Consider the following 20,957-nt stretch of genomic DNA (forward strand, 5'->3'; position numbering starts at 1 on the left):
CCGGCAAAGCGGCCTCCTTTTTGGATATGCTACCGGAGGAGCCTGCCGAGTGAGGCGTTACATTGGGCTGGTTTGCGGGGCGGGAACTGTTGGGCTTGCTACATGGTCGCTGACATGATCCTCAGGACTGCTTTCTGTGGACAGAGTCGGTGAAATAACGGTGGGGTGCCGGGGGGGGGGGGTCGGGCTGGTAGATCCCCTTAGCGCGAAAGCTGGTTGTTTATGTTGGGGTTTGGGGTGCCTGAAAATTGGTGTCTCTGGCACGTTAAGGGAGGGAGTTGGGTGGGTGTTTGGGGGGGCAGGATGCAGGGGTGGCACCGACAAGTTGGGGAGTTGTCGGTAGGGGACTGGGGGGGGTTTGGTTGTTGATTAAGGGGGTCATGGCACGGGACACACAACGCTGTTGGGGGTCGGTGGTTGTTAGCATGATGAATTTTTGATCGCTTGGTGATGGAGTCACTTAGGCTTTTATCCTGGAATGTGCGGGGCCTTAACTATCTGCCGAAATGCTGTAAGGTTTTACAATATTTGGGTGGAGGTGGCCTTTCTTCAGGAAACTCACCTGACTGTGGACTCCGAGGCGAAGTTTGGTAAATGCTGGGGGTGCCACAGATATTTTTCGTCGTACTCCTCTTTCTCCCGGGGGGTGGCTATTTTGGTGCATAGGTCGGTGGGATTGCGACTGGTCAAGGTATTGAGGGATCAGGAGGGACTGGCGCTTATTCTCCACGGCTTGTGCAGGGGAGGCTGTATAAGTTTGTTATTATGGCTCTAACCAGGATACGATTGACGCACTACAGTGGATTGAGCGGCAATTGGCGGATATATCCACGGGGGAGGTACTATGGGCCGGGGACTTCAATGCAGTGCTTGACCCCTCTCCGGATTGCACTGGGCACCACTCTTGCTCTCGCAGCCGATGTTCAGTTAAAATTCAGGGTATGCAACAGGTCTGGGGATTGGCGGATGTTTGGAGGGTGCGTAACCCCGGGGTGTGCCAGTACACATTCTGCACCACACAATTCGGCTGCACGACTGGATTATTTTCTGGTGTCTGAGGCTCTTCTGGGGCAGGTATCGGGGGTTTGAAACCTGGCTCGCACTCTGATCATGCGCCGGTCTCCCTGGAAGTTCGGTTGAGGGGGCGGATCGGGGGGGGAAGACTACCGTGGAGGTTTAAAGGGACTGAGCTTCAAGATGTGGTTTCCGGGAGGAACTGGGGAAGGCAATTAACTACTTTGCAATGAATGAGGGTTCGGTGTCCTCTATCGGGACTCTGTGGGAGGGGTTTAAGTGCGTAATACGGGGAGAATGTATCTCCAAGGAAGCCGGCATAGTGAAAAGGATGCGTAAGGAGTTGGAGAGGAAGAAGGAGGAGATACGGGCGCTGCAGGAGGCTGCCCCTGTTCCTTCCAAGGCCCAACAGGGGGATATCATGCGGTGTCTTCAGGAGTTTCGCACCCTAGCCCAGCGGGAGGTTCAGTATTTATGGGATAGGTCAGCCCCTCGGAAATACAGTGAGGGTCAGGCACCAGGCAGGCTGTTAGCTAGGGCCACGCGGATGCATACCTCGGGAGGCAGGGTGGCGGTCATCATGGACGAGGATGGGGTAAATCACTTTGAGGTTGAGGCGATCCTTAATGAGTTTCACACGTTTTATGCCCGCCTGTATGCTTCTCAGTCCCGTGCTTCGCAGGCGGATATTGATGCGTTTCTCGACCAGGTTGGTCTGTACTGGTGCTCGGAGGAGCAGAGGGAGTGGCTGGGCAGGCCGGTGTCGCTGGTGGAAGTGCGGGAGGCTATACAGTCGTTACCCAATGGGAAGTCCCTGGGTCCAGATGGGTTCACCTTCAAGTTAGTGTTTTGCGGACAAATTAGCTCCCTATTTACTGCGGGTAAATCAGGAGGCGGTACTTACAGGTCAATTGCCGGAATCCTTGAGAGAGGCCTTGGTGGTGGTGCTCTAAAAGCCATGGAAGCCTGAGGGGGATTGTTCCTCTTATCGCCCGATCTCCTTGATAAATTTGGATAATAAAATCTTGGCCAAGATCTTGGCGTCTCGTTTGTCGCCGCTGATGTCCACGTTGGTGAAAGCAGATTAGGTGGGCTTTGTACCAGGACGTTCGACGTCGTTTGGTCTGAGGTGGATGTTTGGGTTCATGGCCGCCCTCCCGAGTACGGACCCGGCTGTGGCAGTCCTATTGGATGCCACTAAGGCCTTTCATTCTATTGAATGGCCCTTTTTGTTTACGGTTCTGCGTAGATCCGGTCTCGGGGGGGCTCCTTCCTGGCTATGGTGTCCCTTCTATATGAAAAACCGGTGGCACGGGTGAGGGTCAACGGGAGGTTACTGCACGGATCCCGCTTGAAAGGGGGACGCGTCAGGGGTGCCCTTTGTCTTCTCCGTTGTTCGCTTTGGCCATAGAGCCTTGGGCTGGGAGGGTGAGGGAGCTTCATCTCCATCGCAGGATCCAGATGTTTTCCCATAGTGGTTATTTCGCTGTACGCGGATGATAGGGTCTTGTTCCTGCGCCACCCTGAGGTCAATTTAAATCCGGTTATGTTAGATGTTCAGCAATTTGGGGAGCTCTCTGGGCTGAAGGTGAACCCAGGTAAATCGGTGATATTTCCTTTGACGGACGGGCAGGCTCGTTTTCAAGACGAGTGGGGGTTTCAATGGGACATGCTCAGTACACGGTATTTGGGTGTAACATTGGCTCGATCTAGGGAGCTGGTGTTCCGTAGTAACTATGAGGTGGTGCTTCAGCAGTCTAAGGAAGATATGCAAAGGTGGGCTTCCCTTCCGCTCAATCTGTATGGGAGGGTTTCTGTGGTCAAGATGGCCATTCTGCCCCGGTTTTTATGTGTTTCTTAATGTTCCTATACCGGCGCCTAAGAGTTACTTCCAAGCCCTCAAATCGGCGGTGATTCGCTTTCTCTGGGCCGGCAAGCAAACGCGGGTGGCGTGGGGTACGCTTACTGCGCCTGTCCGCTGTGGGGGCCTTGCGTTGCCTGAATTTGAATTATATTACTGGGTTGCTCAGGCCAGTTACGTACGGTTTTGGTATGGATTGGTGGCGGAACATAGGCACGTGGAGATAGAACGGTCCATTGCGTCCCCGGCTTTGCTCTGGCCGGTTATTCTGACGTCCCCGACACGTTCGGGGGTGGTACACAATATGGTGGAGTTAACATGTAAGGCCTGGTCTCGGTTGGAGCATACGCCCGCGAATATTATACTTTACTCGCCGGAGCTCCCGGTCATATTTATCCCTGGTATACCTGTGACTAGCGAGGCAGGCTATGTCGCCATGACTAAGCGGCTGGGTTTGGTTAAGTTTGCAGATTTGTTCCCGAATGGCACATTCCTAACCATGGAGCAGCTGCAAAATAATGGGGCTTTGTCCGTGTTAGATGTCTTTACATATTACAGGCTTCGGGTGGCGCTGAAGCAGCTTTTTCCAACCTTTCCCGGGCAACCCCCGGTGGCGCATTTGTTAGTGTGATTAAGGGAGACTTGGATCGAGGGTTGGTCAGGCGGCTTTATGCAGCGGGGATAGAGAGCAGATCGCTGTCCGCATCATCTCCGCGTGTAGAGTGGGAACAGCTGTTGGGAAGGGAGGTTTCGGAAGAAGTGTGGCTATACTGATGTGAGGGTACGAGGAAGGGGGCCATCAATACCAATTTTAAGCTTGTTACATCAATACTATTACTCTCCAGGGTGGCTGCATCGTTATTTTCCCACAGGTCCGCGGCCTGCAAGAGGTGTGGGTATGAACCCGCAGGGTTTTTCCGAGTGGCGTGGGACTGTGTATCGCTTGGCCGGTTCTTGGGGGGGGGGGGGGTTTGATGTGATAGGGCAGATCGTGGGCCAGCGGTATCCTCTGGATCCGCTGATGGGCTTGTTGGGATACACTGCTCAGGTACCGAAAGGGTTTAGGAAGTTGGTTACTCTCCTGCTGATCCTGGCCAAGCGGAGGGTTGCTATGGGCTTGGGTAGTGCCATGGCTCCGACGATTGCCCAATGGTCCTGGGACATTTTGTACTGTAACGATATGGAATTGAGATGGGGGGGTGATGAGGAGGAACACCTGGGGGGACACTAGGATGTGGGATACGTATACGTCATATCTCCTTCATGGGAGTGATGAGCGCTCAAACTCCGCTTCACCACGGATACTCATGGCTTTGCCATCACCAAGCTGAGAGGGCCGCCAGTTATGGGCAACGCGGGATAGGTTTATGACTTTGAATTGTTGGTTCACTAAGGGGGAATGAGGGACAGTACTGCCTTGGGTCCACTACCTCGTTATGCATGTGCCTAAAGACTTGCTGTGGAGCGGTATATGACCTCTGCATCATTGCACTATGTTGTTTATTTATATACACTTTGGCCTGACTTTTGGCTTGTGGAATATCTCGTGCCATGTTGGGGGGGGGGTATAGTGGTTTGTGGTCTGGTTTGTTGTTGCTGTTTTTATGCAAATGCCAATAAAGAAATTAAAAAAAAAAAAAGTTGGATTGAATGTTGATGCAAATTCAATTGAAGCTATGGATTTGCTACCTTCTTTAATAAAGTCATTGGAATCTTTGTTGATAAACCAGCCACTAGACGTTTCTTACTGTGTGTATGGCATGTGCAAATCGTTAGACTTTACCACAACTATTGGATCCTTTCTGTGGTTCCTTGAGTCTGCTTATATACATTTTCATGCCAAAATATGTTCCAAATCGGATACCACTGCAGCCATGTAAGGGGAAATTGCATGTGTACACGTTACTGCTCCTGTTTCTCCTGTCCAATTCGGAGAGGAGGTCAAATGTACAATTTACTGGGTTTTCTTTGTTCTGTATTTTAATGACTGCTGTATAGGGTTTGTTGAGCTTTCATTTATTTTCTGAAGGGTTTGCCACTCTTGGGACAGAATTATGTCTGGCAGAACTAGGCCTAACCCAGTTCATAAGGAGCTAAATATGAGATGGGACAAATTACTAGAAAGGTAATTAATTGGGTTGAATTGTTTCCTTGGGGATGATAGTCTTGGAGCAATCAGTCATTCTGATGGGCAGCCTTTTCTGACCAACTTGGCATTCCTCTTACTCCTACATTTCACTCTCGAACCAAGCTCTTGAAATCCTGCCCCCCCAGCCTTATACCATCAAAAGTGGACACTGGTCACTGAAGAGTCAACGAAGGGAAGTGGGGTCTATGCGATATCTCTGGGATCCCTTTGTTAGCAGATTCCAACATTGCTCTGGAAGTACACAACTGGAGGCTGCGCAAGACAGACATTGGTATTGCACCACTAAAAACAGACCCCCTCAATTGTTCACTCCCTAAATCAATTGATGTAACGAAAGCACTCCAGATGGCTGAAACTGCTTTGCGTGCAGACTTCTCGGACACTAGAGACCTTTATTCAAAGCAAAATACAAAGAACATAACAAGGAAATAAAAGGTACACAGGTTTTGCCTCACAAAATTCTATCCTCCCCTAATGCATTGAAAAAGTCACATGCAGCATGCAAAGAAGAGCCATACCCAAACATTTTGATTAACGCAACCTTAACGTCTCCTATACTCTGCAATGACTGGGACAATTTGTTGTACATTAAGTCAAAGATCCCCAATGGACTTGGTAACCGTGAACTGTAAATGCTGATGCAGAATTCCGAGACTATCGGAAAAACTCTGTTAAAGATTTTCCAACAATTCCCACTGGAAGATTTTACCTGCTTCATAGTGAAAAACACGACTCAAGATAAATGGGTCTCCAAAGAGCTCAGTGGCTAAACCTGCCAGCCCTGACATTTTCCAATAACGATTGACCATCATTAGTCTTTTGTTTGTTTTGGGATTGGTACTCCTAGCACTGAATTGTGCAGTAGTCATGACCTTATTTAAAAAAAAAAGGATCATTTTGAACACATGTTTCAGTTGAATATACTATTTTGCAGCTTACTGTGAGAAACCTGAAGGTGTCTCGCCCGCCAGTCCCCGGGGGATCTGTCATCCAGGTGGCCAGGACAGGGCAATCGCTTTTGGGTCCAGTTCCTGGGGGTGGGCTAGTGGGGAAGGATCACCTGGACGAGGAGTCCTCGTGGAATGGAAGTGGGACGCTCGAGGGTGAGACGCAGTATCCCCTCCCTGATAACACCCTTTCCCCATCCTACCAGGTAGGATACCTAGGAACTCAACATCCACCCCTTTCCCGACACGAACACTTTCTCACAGACAGCTCACCATGGGCGACAACGGACTAACACCCGAGCCGTATACCTGACATGTTAATGTTAAAGCTATTTATATAGTACAACATCGCCAACGGAGTTGGTCTCCAGGCACTCGGGCGGATCTGTAATCAAAAGGTGGGGGGGTGGTTTAGTGGGTGAAGAGGGCGTAGGAAAGTGAGAGGTGGTGTACTGTTGGCAGCTTGGTTTTCACTATGCGCTGAGCTTGGGTGTGCATATAGGATCGAAGTGAGTCCTGGCGTGCTGTTGTTGCGATCTATGTTTTGATGTTGCAGTGTGGTGAAGTCTATGCGGTTTGCTGTGAGAGAGATGGTTGTGCACGTTTTTGTGTGAATTAAGTATTCAAAAATGTGAGGTTTTGGTTGGTGGGGTTGTATGTCTCATAATCCTTGTAGTTTAGTTTTATGTATCAGGTTGTCATACTTGGTAGGTATATTCTTTCTCTTGGTTTACTGATTGTATAGTTTCTATGGTGATACCTTGTCTGGTTTCCAGCAGATAAATTGGGCTTGGAACCCCAGGTTTGGCAAGCATTATCCCTTAGTTCGATAGTGGTGGTATATTATCACTCACCAGCTATTTTCTATTTATTTACTGTCAGTAGTTCATTGGTCGTATATTCTTCTCATCCCTTTCCTGACTGTCTAGTTTCAGGGGCAGTGGTGAGGCTGGCCTCCAGCTAAATTATTGATCTTAGTACACCCAGGGGGCAAGCATAATCCCTGCGTTGGTAGTGCTGTTATATTATCATTCCCACTCCTTCCCATCTATTAACTGTTGTTGGTGAATTGCTGCCCGTGTCTACGAGGTGGCCATGTGCTATTGCTGGGTAATACCTTGATCTCCTTCCAATCGATCTGTGGTTGTTCTTTGGTATGATTCAAAGTGGTTTGTATATTAATTGATAAGTGGATATGTTACAGATCTGTATAGCCTTATTTTATAAGGGTTGATGACTTAGAGAATTGGGGTAGTTTCTTCTCTCGGCCTGATTCCTTGTGTATGTCCTTCTGTCCCAACACAAGGGTCAGGCAGAGTCAGGCAATTACTGATAATCGCACACACCTGACTTCATCACACTTCCCCACATGGATGAAAGGCGGAGCACGAAAGCACATTCCGAGCAAGGCAAAACACATGAGGAAGCTGCAGTTCCGAGATGGCAGTTTAATACAAGGAGAAAGACTGCAAGACCAGAAATGGTTCCAAGGAGGGAATTGCCCTTGGTCGTTTCAGAGGAAGGAGACCGCTACTTTCACGAGCCTTCAAAAAAAAGAAACAGAAGACCGGGAATTCAAGATTAAGAAAGGTGAATAGTTTGTCGAAGGTAGCCGGGGCTCTCCAACATCGATAGCCGAGGCGGGGAAGAGCGATTGCCGCCGTGGTACTGTCCTTGGCTCCAACAACAAAGCCGCTGCATTAAAGTCAGCCAAGCCGGTGAGTCAGGGAGACTGATATCAGACCGGTTTGTTAGAACCAAGGTTGCAAGCGTCAACATTGTATGAAGACATCTGCAAAGAACAGAGCGTAAGGCATATGTGATGAGCGATGCAAATGTAATTGAATATCCAAGGAGTGTTTGAACTTTTGAAACCCAAGATACTATATACAGAGTGCTCCGGCACCAAGTCGGTGCTCATTCGAAGGACTCCGTTAGGTATCCAACTGAGGGTGTGAAATTGTGAACTTTGACATCGAAGTGGTCCTGCAACGGGTCAAGCCAAACCCTGTGCACATTCTAAAGTTTTTGATAGATAATTTGAATTGTAATTGTTCCGTGCCCGGCTGAGGGAGACTAATTGTGAAAAGGGGATCTGAGTCCGACTGAGGGAGATCCAGGATGAAGAGTGAATCGCCCCATGTGAATACTTGGAAAGGAACTTTTCGTTCGTTTGATACATCAGGTCCCCTGAAGCAAAAGACCTTTGATAACTTAAGCATAGAAGGCCTTGATGCTTGAAAAGGAACTTTGTCCTTGTGCCGAAGAAGCCCAAGAGTGTGCCATGCTCGAGTGAACCACCTTGTCCTTTGCTGAAAACATCGGGAAGGGAGGCCAAATGCCTGAACATCCTGACATCATTTTGTGAACACTTTTTTCTTTTTCATGAACAGTACCCCCGCACTATTTGTGACATAGCGGTAAGGATTGGCAATAGGTTTTTTAGTATAGGCTTTTTTTATGTTGCTAAGACTCCACTAGGATTGCATTGTTTATTATTTGATGGTTTTAGCTTGCTCCCAGGCATTTATCACACCCTTGATAAAGTTCAATAAACACCTTTGAACTGTGGTCAATTTGTCTGTCTTACTTTGATACCATGCCTTTCTTACGTAACCTACAGAAATGTTTCTCAATTCTGCACTATTACGGCAGCTACAGAAGCAAGTGTGTGTGTGAAGAAAATCGTGAACCCAAAGCTGGCTTCCATTTGAAAAACGGTACTGGCACCATTGTACTGGATGACCTGTCTTGCAGAAGAAAATGGTCAGGTTCAACATACCCTTATTCACATGGGGAGGATGAAAAGACTCAAACTCCCTAGGACACCCTGTACATATTACGAGGTACACTGTGTAGGCAAGTGGACTGTTACATCTGGATGTTGGGCAGGCGTGCGGTTCTGCACTAGGCACATGTTTGGCAGGGAATGGGTAGAAAGAGATGCTGGCTGAAGAGACCTCAATGGGGAAACAGAAGGGACCAGAGCCCTAACGAGTAACTGAATAGTTCAGAGCTGGCTCCCTTGGTCTGACTCCAGTAGGTACTGGGCTTAGCAAGGTGGATGGTCTAGCAAGCGGTACTACTGGGCAGATGGCTAATGGAAGGAAATGCTTGAGTCCAAAATTCATGAAGGCCTACTGTGGAGCGGGATTCTGAAGTGACAACAAGTTCACAGGATAATCTTCAGAGCAGAAGCAGTGATGGCTGTTTCACCGATGGTTGTAACAAGTCCAAAGGATTGCAGGTGGTTGTCAAGGTCTCGGGTTGCTCACCTGAAATAGCCCAGCATTGAAAGTGCCAGACTACAATAAACTTTGCAAGGTGACAAAGCAAATGTTCACAAGGAGATTTATAGCAAGTCTGTTATCATGGCTGTTTTTGGTCGTGATAAGTGCCTGCTTGTTCTGAGGATTGAAGTATGACCTTGTCTTTTGCTGGGACTCTGAAGCATTGCAACTTTGTGCTACAGCCCTATGGGCTTTTCTGAAAATCCCAACAAATGGGTCAAGTTTATCAGATTAGATGGCTCTTAAAAATGTTTTGGAATCTTGGAGTGTGTGTGTTCACTGGCATCTTTCATGTTCCAGAGGAACCAGATTATATCTATGCCTCCATTTCAATCTAAGATTTTTTTTTTTAAAGTTCTTTTTATTATGTTTTTTAACAAGTAATACATTCCCAACAACCCCCCACCCCCTCGGTGCCAACTCTGGTTTTTCCCCTTCGTTTGTAATTTGTCTGCCTCCGGGGGCTCAATGTAGGTCCAAAAGTCTAAGGCGTTGCGGTTGCCATCCAATCCTGTAATCGTCCCTGAGAAATGTTAAGACTATTCCTCACCCCCTCATTCGCTTTCAATCTACAATTGTAAGAATCTGCTCGTACCTTGTGGCGTTGCATTGTCTCCCTTTTTCTGTACCCTGGACACAAAGCTGCTTTTGAAACAGCCCAGTAAGAACATCCTATATTTTTAAACGCATGCCAAGGACACTGTGGTCCTTTGCTAGCTGGAGGGAGTCTGTTTTTGGTGGCCAGCAATTTCAGAGTGGACATGTTCGAAGTTTGGAGAGGAACTTGCTGTCTCTTAACTCGCTTAACTCCGAGATCCTGTTAGGTGGAATCCAGTTAAAAAGATGGCATCCAGGATTATTCTTTCATGAATGTCTTAGACTGTGTTCTACTCCTATGTTGCAAGGACAGAACCTAGGATTACTAATAGAAGTCTTAACTGGAGACCAAACTGCTTCTTTCAACTAATAGCTTAAAGAGGATATTATACTTTCTCTCTTCCTCATTAAATAATCTTAATTCATTTGTGTGTTTCATTAAGCAAAATTCTTGGAGCCTTATCTGTGGTCGCCGAAAGGATCTATGTACATATCCAGGATCTGGTTATCCAGACTTCACCAGCTCACTTGTTGTTGTTGTTGAGTAGGTAGGAACACATTATTCCAGTCCCTTTGCTGGTTCCCTTTTGGCTTTGTGTGCGCATAAGGCGCTGAGCAAGATTATGCCAGCATTTGTAAGAAATCGATTTACAAAACACCCCTCCCTATGCCATTTGTGACCACCCCACAAAAAACGGGTTGTGGTGAGAGGAATATACAGCGTCTTTGGTTAAGATTAGTAACCAAAGACTCAGTATATTCCTCTCACAATATGGCTTTCTTGTGGAACATACTTTCCTTGAATTTATGGACTGTGACTCATTATTAACAACCTATCTTCAATATGCAATCTTAATACCTTCCACTCCGCCCCATCCCGAGGTTGAATATCTTTTAAAAAACTTTTGTCCACCAGCACCATGAAAGCCTTCTGCTGTGGTTGCATGCTCTAAATCTAATGTCACAGTACATCTATTTTCCGATTGTGAACAGGATAATGTGAGCAGCTGGGCCAAATGATTCTGAACTGCTGTCTGTACTTTCACTTGGAACAAAAGGCTATACAAATGTGTAGCTAAATAGTCGCCAAGTTGGTTAACGTGTATGTTAAACTTGGAAACTGCAGCGAGGCGATTCTTTTTAAAACTGAAATTTGACAAAATTGAAAACCATATTAACTCGCCTACGAAATGGGCACATTCTAAGTGGAACGCTAACGTGACAGCACCTTGAATGTTCCTTAACCCCAATTTCACAATTTTTTGTCTCAGTTCTGTAAGCAATGTGGCAATGGTGAGAAACTTTAGATGCAAATAATAACTTATTGTGAGGATTGTGATGTACTCTGATGCAACCATCACAGAAGCGTGTACTTTCAGATTTCCCACATAAATTAATTCTATCCTGTTTGTTTTATGCAGCTCCACAAACAGATGGCCTCAGAGGGCCTGAAGAAATTCCTGGTGCTCACTCGGATTGGCTCACCCTTAATGTTGGAGGACGCTACTTTACAACTACGCGGTAGGAGCGTTCAAAAGCATGTGATGAGTTTGTTCGCTTTGTGAGGGATCGAGGCACATCACACGTGGTAGCACTTTTCATCATCAAACTAGTGTGTAAAATATTATTATAAGCTACTTCCCAGGTATACAAAGTAACCAGCCCTTGATATGAACTACAGTTCTCTATATGAACACAACAAACCATTTCCTACTTGCACAGAGTAAATGATCCCCCAGATATAGGTCAAGAGGCAAGCGCACATTTTGAGGCCTGCATAAACGTAGTAGAGCAATTGTACGATGCTGCTTAAAGTATATTGTGTTGCCAAATTGGGCACGCCAGTATCCTTCACATTGCGTTTGAACAGTTCCCTATTCACTTAGCAATAAAATGTAACATGTTACATACGCACAAGTTATTCTCTACCGCTATGCAAGGGCAGGCTCTTATAATTTGCAAAACATTACAATAATGTAATTTTTGTTCACTGATTGTACAGATTTTTAAGTAGGCGACGACCTGTACACTCAACAAATTAAAATGGTTTGAGCAATTCCCAAAAATGCAATTTGGTTACTTTACAATAAAATATAGTAGAAATTGAATGAGTGCAGAAAAATTGACGTTTTCTATATACAAATAAGTATATCTTTCCTGGTATTCTTTTCATAATTAGGAGTTTGTCCAAACCCTTTTTTCAGTTTGCTAAAGGTTTATTGCTCTACTGGGAAGTGCACACAATTGTAAGCCGTTGATGAATGCCCGTGGCTTAAAATCTCCGAACAGTAATTATCTTTGAAGTTAATCTGTTTTGTTTTTCTTTTTTTCCAGGAGCACATTACTCAGTAAGGAGCCTGACAGCATGCTAGCCCATATGTTCAGAAGCGGAGGTCAGTTGAACAAAAGTCTTGCGAATGTCGAATGGGTATAGCACTCATGATGATGAGCTTATTGCTTTGTAAAACTTCAGTTTGGATTAAATATTAAATATCACTGGACAGCAAGGCATGTGCAGAGGTTTTAGGTGGTATAACTTCATGCAAGAGTGGGACAAGGCACATATCAGGACGACTTTGGTTAGGGACTTAAGATCACATGAACTGGAAGGATTAATGAACTGGCTGTGTTTAAAGAAATATGTGGTTGGAGCCAGGTGCCAAAATAGCAGTGTCTTCTATGACTCCTGTGTTGATACCTATGCTGTCGCTCCTAGTGCCATGAGGGGTGCTGAAAGGTTAGCCAGGTTGGGGTCCTGAGCGTTGGAGATCTTGCTGCATTGGGTGGTGTGGGGAGTGTAGTGCCCAGACCTTCCATAAGGGGTGTGTAATTAATGGAGGTGCATTATCTCCCTTATCATTGGCTGTGGTATCTGCAGCGACTCCATTCAGACAGTAGTGGGACAACCTGTCTACTGAGGCTGAGCCTGCAAGGAAGAAATGAGACTTGCTGGGGGGAACATTTCTTCTCCCCATAGCGCTGGAGCCTGAGTAGTGGCATCCACAGGGGTGACAGCGCTCCCCTAGGATGTGATGTTTTCCCTAGAATTAACCTGGTACCTTTTAAAGTGCGGCTGAACACTCTACAACTGGATGACCATGTGCATGTGAGCTGACTCATGACTCCAAATGGGCTCGCCTGTGACAGAATTTATGGCCAAATGGATATAGGTTTCTTTCAGTAGTGTGAGAAACCTGAAGGTTTCTCCCTGACTAGTCCCCTGGATCTGCCATCCAGGTGGCCAGGACACAGCCATCGCTATTGGATCCAGTTTCCGGGGGTGGACCAGTGAGGGAGGATCTCCTAGATGGGGAGGGTCCTTGGGGAGTGGAAGTGGGACACTGACTGTTAAGATGGATTTCTGAACTCTGTCCTGGAGGGGCAGAGGTTCAGAAGGCCAGCCTAGTTTCTTGGTACAGGGTAACCTCTGGACAAGCCAGACCAATCAGGATAGCGATGGCGGCAGTCAAGACTAGGTCTCAAGAGGGGTGAGCGTGACTGAAAGCCCGCAATGAGCACACAAAGCAAGGACACTTCCAAATCACTCCAAGCAGGTGTTATATTAAAAATATAGACACATTTATTACAAGGCCTCTGTAACATTGACCATAGTAAAGAATCACAGTAAAACTCCAGTAAACCAACACATCACAATCAAATACAATATATATACAATTACCGAAGGGTCTAAAGAGTTAGAAGCACGAAATATGCAGACCACCTAGATGGGGAGGAAAACTGGCAGTGCAAGTAATCGTTAGACCCAGTTCGCCTTCAGAGGCCACCTAACTAGAAGGAAGTCCGAGCCCTACGAAGAGTGGAGCCTTGTGCTCAAAAGTACCTGCACACGCTGGTGCCAACGGGCCAAGGGGAGTCTCTTCAAGGAAATCGGGCAGTTCAGAGCGGTGAACAAATGAGGGCGAACAGATGTCCGCTACTCAAGCGCGGCCTCCACTTGTGGGCAGAAGCAGAGCGCGAGTGCGAAAAAGGCATGCTGTTTAACACAGTGAGGAAAAGCTACAGGCTACTGCAGGAGGGCGACCGGTTCCTAGCGTTGCTACTCACCAGTCCCCGATGCAGGCAGACCCAGGCTTCTCCGCGTCAGTTTCAGTGCTGGCAGGTTCAGATACGAGCAGGGGACGTCTCGGCGATGTGTAGATTCCGCGGCAGCAGAAGTTGGAGTTGAGGATGTCCCAAACGCAGCGAACCCGCACAGATTGTTACCACAGCAGGGTAATGCAGCGGCCGTGTGTATTTCAGCCCAATGCACACTTCCCACTTCAGACTTGGGAATGACAAGTGTAAGAATTGTGTTAGAGTGCCAAAGACTCGGAATACAGCAGCAACCTGACAGTGGTTACAGAGCAAGACTCCTGGGTAAGCTGGTCAGTCCACTGGATGGCCCAGAGACGCTTCCGAAGGCTTACGTGCAAGAGATGATGAAGATGCCGAGAATAGTTGTTCCCACTATTCCAAAGGGTCGAAGTGCCAGAACAGGCCTTCTTGTTCGATCAGAGGCAGAATGGTCTCACAGGGCGACAACAGTGCAGAGCAGTCCTTCAGCGGGTCACCAGCGATTCCTTGGTTCAGCCTCTTACTTGCAGGGTACTTGGCTCCTGTATCGTTTGTTCGTGAGAACTCAGGAGATCGACGTGGTAGTGGTGTTTTCAGCGTCCTCTTATCCAGAGTTCCCTTCGCGCCAAAACGGAGGGGGGCCCAATGGGAGATCTGCTCACAAAACACTCACACATACGTGGACCTATCACGGACCACTGTGGTCCCAGGCATTCAAGACACACTAGACTCTCTGGCACCCAGGATGTGTATTGGGACCAGACATCCCAGTCCACATCTTGGAGGCTCACATCAGGCCTGTAGAAGCCTGCGAAAGCATCTGTGTTTCGCGGGAAAGTACATGCCCAAATAAGGAAGGCCCCGGGTCGGCTCGACCTGGGGAAGGTGAAGGGGGCAAGACGGTCAGCGGGCAGGACAAAGAACCTCGTGGTCTGGCCATTTTGGAAGCCAGGCCACCATTTTGGGCTAAGCGCGAGAAACGCGCTTAAACAGCCAAAAGGAGCTCAAAACGCAAAGAAACGATCGCTGCCACTAGTCCCGTCCGTGATTCACTTGCACCGTTCGTTAACAATCCAATGAGAGTTTATAGGGCCTGTAGAGTGACTAGAGACCCAAGAGAGCAGTAACTTAGCTTACAGTGCCCTCTTGTGTCATGTTGCGCGAAAGCTGCAACATGAGAAAAAGAACTACGGTAAATGACGTTTCCCGGCAGAAGTGAGCGAAAAGCCCAGAGGAGTGCGGCAGAAGGCTGCGCTTCTCTGGCAAAGTCTAGATCAGGGTGTAAAACAGCAAAATGTTTAGGGGTTGCCACATGGAAGGAAAATTACCTACAATTAAGAAATCTTTCCTAACACTGACAGGTGAGACGCAGTATCCCCCTTCTTGTTATACCTTTTCCCCATCCTAATCCATAGGATACTCGAACACGCTACCCCCCCCCCCCCCAACCCTCTTCCGACACAAACACTTTGGCACACAGCGAAAGACGGACAAGCACCAGAGCCATTCACCTGACATGTCCCAACGCCAGGGTCAGGCAAAGTCAGGCAATTTACCGAAATCACTTACACACCTGACGGCCCTTTCCCTTCCCCACAGGGATAAAAGGTGGAGCACGAGAGCACAATACGAGCAAGACAGACTGCACAAAGAGAGAGCTAACTTAGCGCGGCAGTTCAAGAGGAGAAATACAGCGCAAATCGAGAGGGTGCCAAGGAGAGAAGTGACCTTGCCCTTTCCGACCAAGGCCTGTGACACCTTTGCAGAAAAAATCGTAAGACCGCGAACAATAGCCAGTGTGTGTTGCAGCAGATGTCAACGGTACACAGGGTCCTCCTCCACTGGCAACCAAGCCGGGGATATTTCTTTGCCTCCATGGTACCGGCCTTGACTCCAGAGACCAGAAAAGCCAAGTGGTTCATCGCAGCCAGTGAATCGAGGGGAGAGCCGATGAGAAACCTAACTGTGTTGAACGAAAGTAGCAGGCGGCTGATTAGAGAAAGAACAAATAACTATTGATACGCAGGGGGAAAGCCAGCATAGCAGGGTCAAGCACTACGTGGGTGTTCACTCGAGAAACTCTGGCCAATTACCCTGTTGTTAAACTACCGTAAACACAGGGCCTTGGGAGAAAGGCGAGAAGGGGGTCAAAGTGGTCATACAGGGGTCTAGTAAAATCTTCTGAACAGTCGAAAGCCTTTGACCAACAGATAAAGCGTAAATCTAAGGGAAGCAAATCCGGCATCGTAAAGTTGGCAAGAGTGAAGCCGACTGAGGGATGCTGATAAAAGTGGGCGAAATCTGAAGTCCGATTAGCAGTGTGTTGACAAGCGTGAACCCGGCAGAGGGATGTCCACAGTGAACTGTTTAAAAAGACATTGAGATTTGTGAGTGTTACAGATGAAGATTGTGTTAAAAGCCACAGTGAACCCGGCAGAGGGAGGCTAACAATTGAGAAGGGTCTGAGCCAGAACGAAGGGGCTCCACGGGTGAAAAGATATCACCCAACGTGCAAGCTGAAAGTAACTTTTGTTTGTTATTTTGTTAAAGGAAAGTTCCGGGACTTTTTTTTTATTGTTCCTATGGTTCGGCCATGTGTTAAGCATAAATCGGTAGATCGTAGAAAACTTTCCTATGGACCTTACCCGACTTTTCGTCCATTAACGCACTCGAAATCAGCTGCCATTTTCTGATAATCCCATCATTTCCCCCCATCGCCCTGGCTCACCTGCTTTTGCGGCACTAAATCAAATGCCCCGCCCCTGAAACAGACTTGATCAAAACATTCATATTCCCCGCCTCTATCCGTGACGTGACTGAGCTGCGTAGGCAAACGCGCCCAGGCGTCTTCTACGCGACTACACACAGAACCCGGAAACCAACACAGATTAGCTCACAACACAGCGCGCCACAATTCGGAATATGAAACTGTACTTTTAAATTAAACCGCAGGATTGTAAATTTGGTGAAGTATATTTATTTGACATCAAATGTTTTGATAATATTCAGCGATTTGCATTTTTATTTGCTCACGTTCCAAAAAGTTCGTTTTTGAGGCACACGATGTTCCTTTGCTGTACACAGGGTCTTTGATCATCTCACAATACAGCGTCACAATTCGGAATATGAAAGTGTTTTAAAAGCAAACGGAAGATTGTACATTTGGCAAAGTACATTTATTTGACATCAAATGTTTTGATAATATTCAGCGATTTGAATATTGAGCGGTCACACTGATAATCGCATGGCTGTTCCAACAACGAGGCACTAGGCCACCACAACGGTATGTATGTTGCATCTAGCCGTTAGTACCGCGTAAGGGCATACTTGTACTTGGTGATCGTCCCATAAAATGATCAGGGTGGTAACATTGTTCACGCGGAGAAGCAACTGGCGGTTAAAAAAGCCATCCGCCGGTGTCTGGTAATCGTGACACATGCAGTAATGCATGATGTACCTGTTTGAAAAACATAAAAAATGAAATTAGTCTCACCATCAGATCTTTATTAAAATTATTCATTTTATATATTAGGTCGGGAAATTATTTCATAGCTAGGACAGTGAAACTGGGTATTATACATCAGGGGGGGGCGTAGGATACTGAGACAGTCCCCCAGTGCAGGGGTTGACAGGGAGGCAGTGCAGGTGGAGAGTGGAAGGGCCCAGGACCGAGGTCGCAGACAGTGGACCAGTTGTAGCAGGGGCGAGGGAGAGAGAAAGCAGAAGCAAAGAGGAATGTTTTGAGGTGCTTCCGTAAAAGGAGATGGTTCTCCTCAAGATAGTGCGCGGTACAAAACAATATGCCACATAGAACGAACAAGTACAACTTAACCCGTCTTTAAAGCTACTGTATAGTAATTAAATTGCGGTATAAACTCATCTAAAGAGTTACTTACATTATATTTGCATTTTCCATTGTGTCTGTGCGTAGGGCAGCCCCGAAATACCACTCCTTCTATGCCGACGTTATTTCTTCTAATGAACGAACATGAAATGGCTTTCGTTTCTGAAATTATATTCATTATCGTTTCTTACGTTATTGCCCCACACCCCCAAAATGAAGTCTTTCGGGATGGTCCCGGCCTGTCAAGGTCAAATAACAATAGAACCTTATACTGAGTCGTGGGCCATTCCGGCACCCGAGCAAAAAATCAAAGCAGCTGACCTTCACTTTGTACGAGCACACATTCCTAGTTAGCTACATTCAGTGTAAGGCCATCTCACAGGACTTGAAATTTACACTCCATCTTTGCAGCCCCAGAGAACCATAAATACGGAGACATTGTATATTTTTTGAAAAATGTTTTATATTACTGTTTGGTTGGAGAGACACATTGTATGTACACTGAGCAATCACTTTTATTTACACATTACATAGATACACATATTCAATGGGCCAGCGACATGAGGAGACTCGAGAGAACAGACAATCAAATTACAATCATTTCAACCGTGATGTGTATTTCTCAATGAGCTCTTCTTTAGGTGGACATGGAACAGAGGCGATGTTGGGTGGCAATGCAGTTGTCCCCTGCACAGGTTCGTTCACAATTCCATTTATGTGCCTATCTAGGACGTCAACAATAAGTCTCTCAATAAACTCATATTGCATATCCTCAAACACTGGTTTGATCACCCATTGTTTACTTCTTTTAGTGAAGGCCTTATTGTAGCGAAGCGTCCCTAAAGTTCCGGTCGTCCTACTTTGTTGACGGCCAACATTATGGTTATGTGCCAAGACCGCTAGAAGAGTCCGATTTATCATGCCCTCCATGCCAAAATGCAATCGTTTTGGCCTGTACTTGAGGCACATATTGTGGAACACCTCCAAATCTCCTGTGTGGCAGAATTCCGTGAGTCCCCTCAAATCTCTTGTTATACTTTTATCAAATACAATCTTTTCAATGGCTTTGTGAGTGGGTGATGAAGGAATCAACCACTTCTTCTTCCGTGCCTCCTCTGTGGACAAATGGCCATGTTCACAATTGTGAAAATGTTGGTTTGTGTTCCAATGGTGAACGTTTGTACAGTGAAGCATTACTGACCGCCATTTTTCCTGTAGAATTTCCAACGACCCTCCACATGTTTTTGAGGTCCACCAAAGATGGTTGCTGATTGACTTGGACCACTGTGAAATACCTTGCATTTCTTTTTTTTTACCTGCAGCCGACATTTTTTTATTGATTGTTTTTGCAAGATGCCAAACGTCAAATTGGTGATTTATATTTTTGTACTCTTCTCTCATTGTCTTGGCAATTGAAACGTGTCTGTCCGTGGCTATCAGGTCGATCACCATTCCCCGCGATTGTAGTTCTTGCAATGATGCTACAAAGCCAACTTTCTCCATGGCCACTGAGGATGTACTTTGTGACACCTGCACGACCACCGAACTCACAATTTTCTTACTTTCCATGTCCTGAAAGTGGTAGGTGCAGTACTTGGCTGAAAATCCTGGGCTGTCGCACTGTCCATCACCGGCTAGCCTGAACCGTTTGCCCGCGAATGTACTATCAATAGACATTTTTTCCATTCTCCAAGCTTCGCTAATGGCTGGAAATAGATAATCGGTTTGGTATTTGTAGAACTGAGTTTTCGCAATGAAATGGATTCCCACAAACTGAAAGAAAGACTCTAACTTTTTAAAACTTGAACCACTAAAAAGTGCAGCCGCTGCACAAAGTAGATTGCCTGCTGGCAGTTGTCCCAGCATGGGTTGTGCAGACCATGAGAAAGGATGATATTTTGTACAGGTGGCATGTATTTTAAGGTTAGTGCCTCGAATTGCACGAGTCACATTAATCAATGGCTCCCCACATACTTCCCCACCTACCAAATGCCCACATTTCAACCGAATAATAATATCAATCAAACAACTATCGAATACAATGAATTTGGCCTCTTTCCTTATACTGTCACTCTGCATCCCAGCTGGTTCGGCCTGTAACGTTGAGGACATGTCACTCACATGAAAGGTAGAATCTCCGATATCGTCTTCCGCTATGTTCAGTGATATTGATGGTGTTTCATTGTAGTCCACTTCATTCTCTTTCATTGCAACATCTGTTCCTTCTCCGGCGATGGGTGAATAAGACAATTTCTTCAACTTTTTCTCGCGGTCTTAGTTTTTGCGGGTGTGGATTATGTGAATTGATCTCCGACTGCATCCGAACTACCAGGAGGACATTCACTATCAATGGCTGGTGCTGGTATAGCTCCGTTGTCAATCACTTCATATTCTTCCCATTGGCACGATGCATCTCCAGTCTCAAGTCCCTGCCAAAAGGTTTGACAAGCAACATCTCTCGTTCGCTTCACTGTCTGTGTAGACCTAGTTCGTACACCCACTCGCAACTAGAGGACAGATTGGAAAAGGGATGTTCAGTTTAAACACAACTTACAGTATTGAACTATTAACAGTGAAAAACAACATAATATAGTGACCAGGACACTAACCTTCTTTTGCTTTCTTTTCTTTGAAACTTTCTTGCCTCGAACTTCAACATCAGGACGCTGTTGCTCCGACTCGTGTGTGCATGTCTCCACTTCCTCTTGCGCTGCAACGACTATATTTTCATGATAAGCACATCCATCACGCACTGACGCTCCATCGACTCCCTGAAAAATAGAACTTTCATTAGTATGTATAATAATATCGAAAACACAAAATGTACTTGGGGACCAATACCCACGTACATCTCAATAGCAAAACACGAATGAACGCTTTGTGTAGAACATTCTAACGACAATTATTCACGCATAGTTGTTCTAGTTAGATGGAACTGTCAAGATCCATACCTCGGGCTCCTCATAGACTTCCATTGATGATATTATTGAAGATGATGCTTCAGTGACTCCCTGAAACACAGTAATTGCATTAGTATGGTTTTCTATTTTGATGAAAAGAACAGAAACTTTGTGCAGGCGTCAACGGCTCATCTAAATAGACCTGCACAAATGATCAGTTGTCTAAAATAAATAATGGATATGTAAATATGATTCGATTTGCTCGATCGTTGGTAGTGTCA

General features: G+C 46.4%; 1 protein-coding gene across 2 annotated transcripts in view; it reads left to right on the plus strand.

The window, feature by feature from the left end:
- Positions 1-20,957, plus strand: part of KCTD9 (potassium channel tetramerization domain containing 9) — a 411,318-nt gene that overhangs the window by 145,403 nt on the left and 244,958 nt on the right. For both annotated transcript variants that reach the window (XM_069617594.1, XM_069617595.1), the window contains exons 4-5: positions 11,280-11,379; positions 12,193-12,251. In XM_069617594.1, coding sequence (XP_069473695.1) covers positions 11,280-11,379; positions 12,193-12,251 — 159 coding nt within the window. The remainder of the gene's footprint in view (positions 1-11,279; positions 11,380-12,192; positions 12,252-20,957) is intronic.

The sequence above is a fragment of the Ambystoma mexicanum genome, chromosome 10, assembly GCF_040938575.1.
Source record: "Ambystoma mexicanum isolate Mex_15411 chromosome 10, UKY_AmexF1_1, whole genome shotgun sequence".
Taxonomy (NCBI): Eukaryota; Metazoa; Chordata; class Amphibia; order Caudata; family Ambystomatidae; genus Ambystoma; species Ambystoma mexicanum.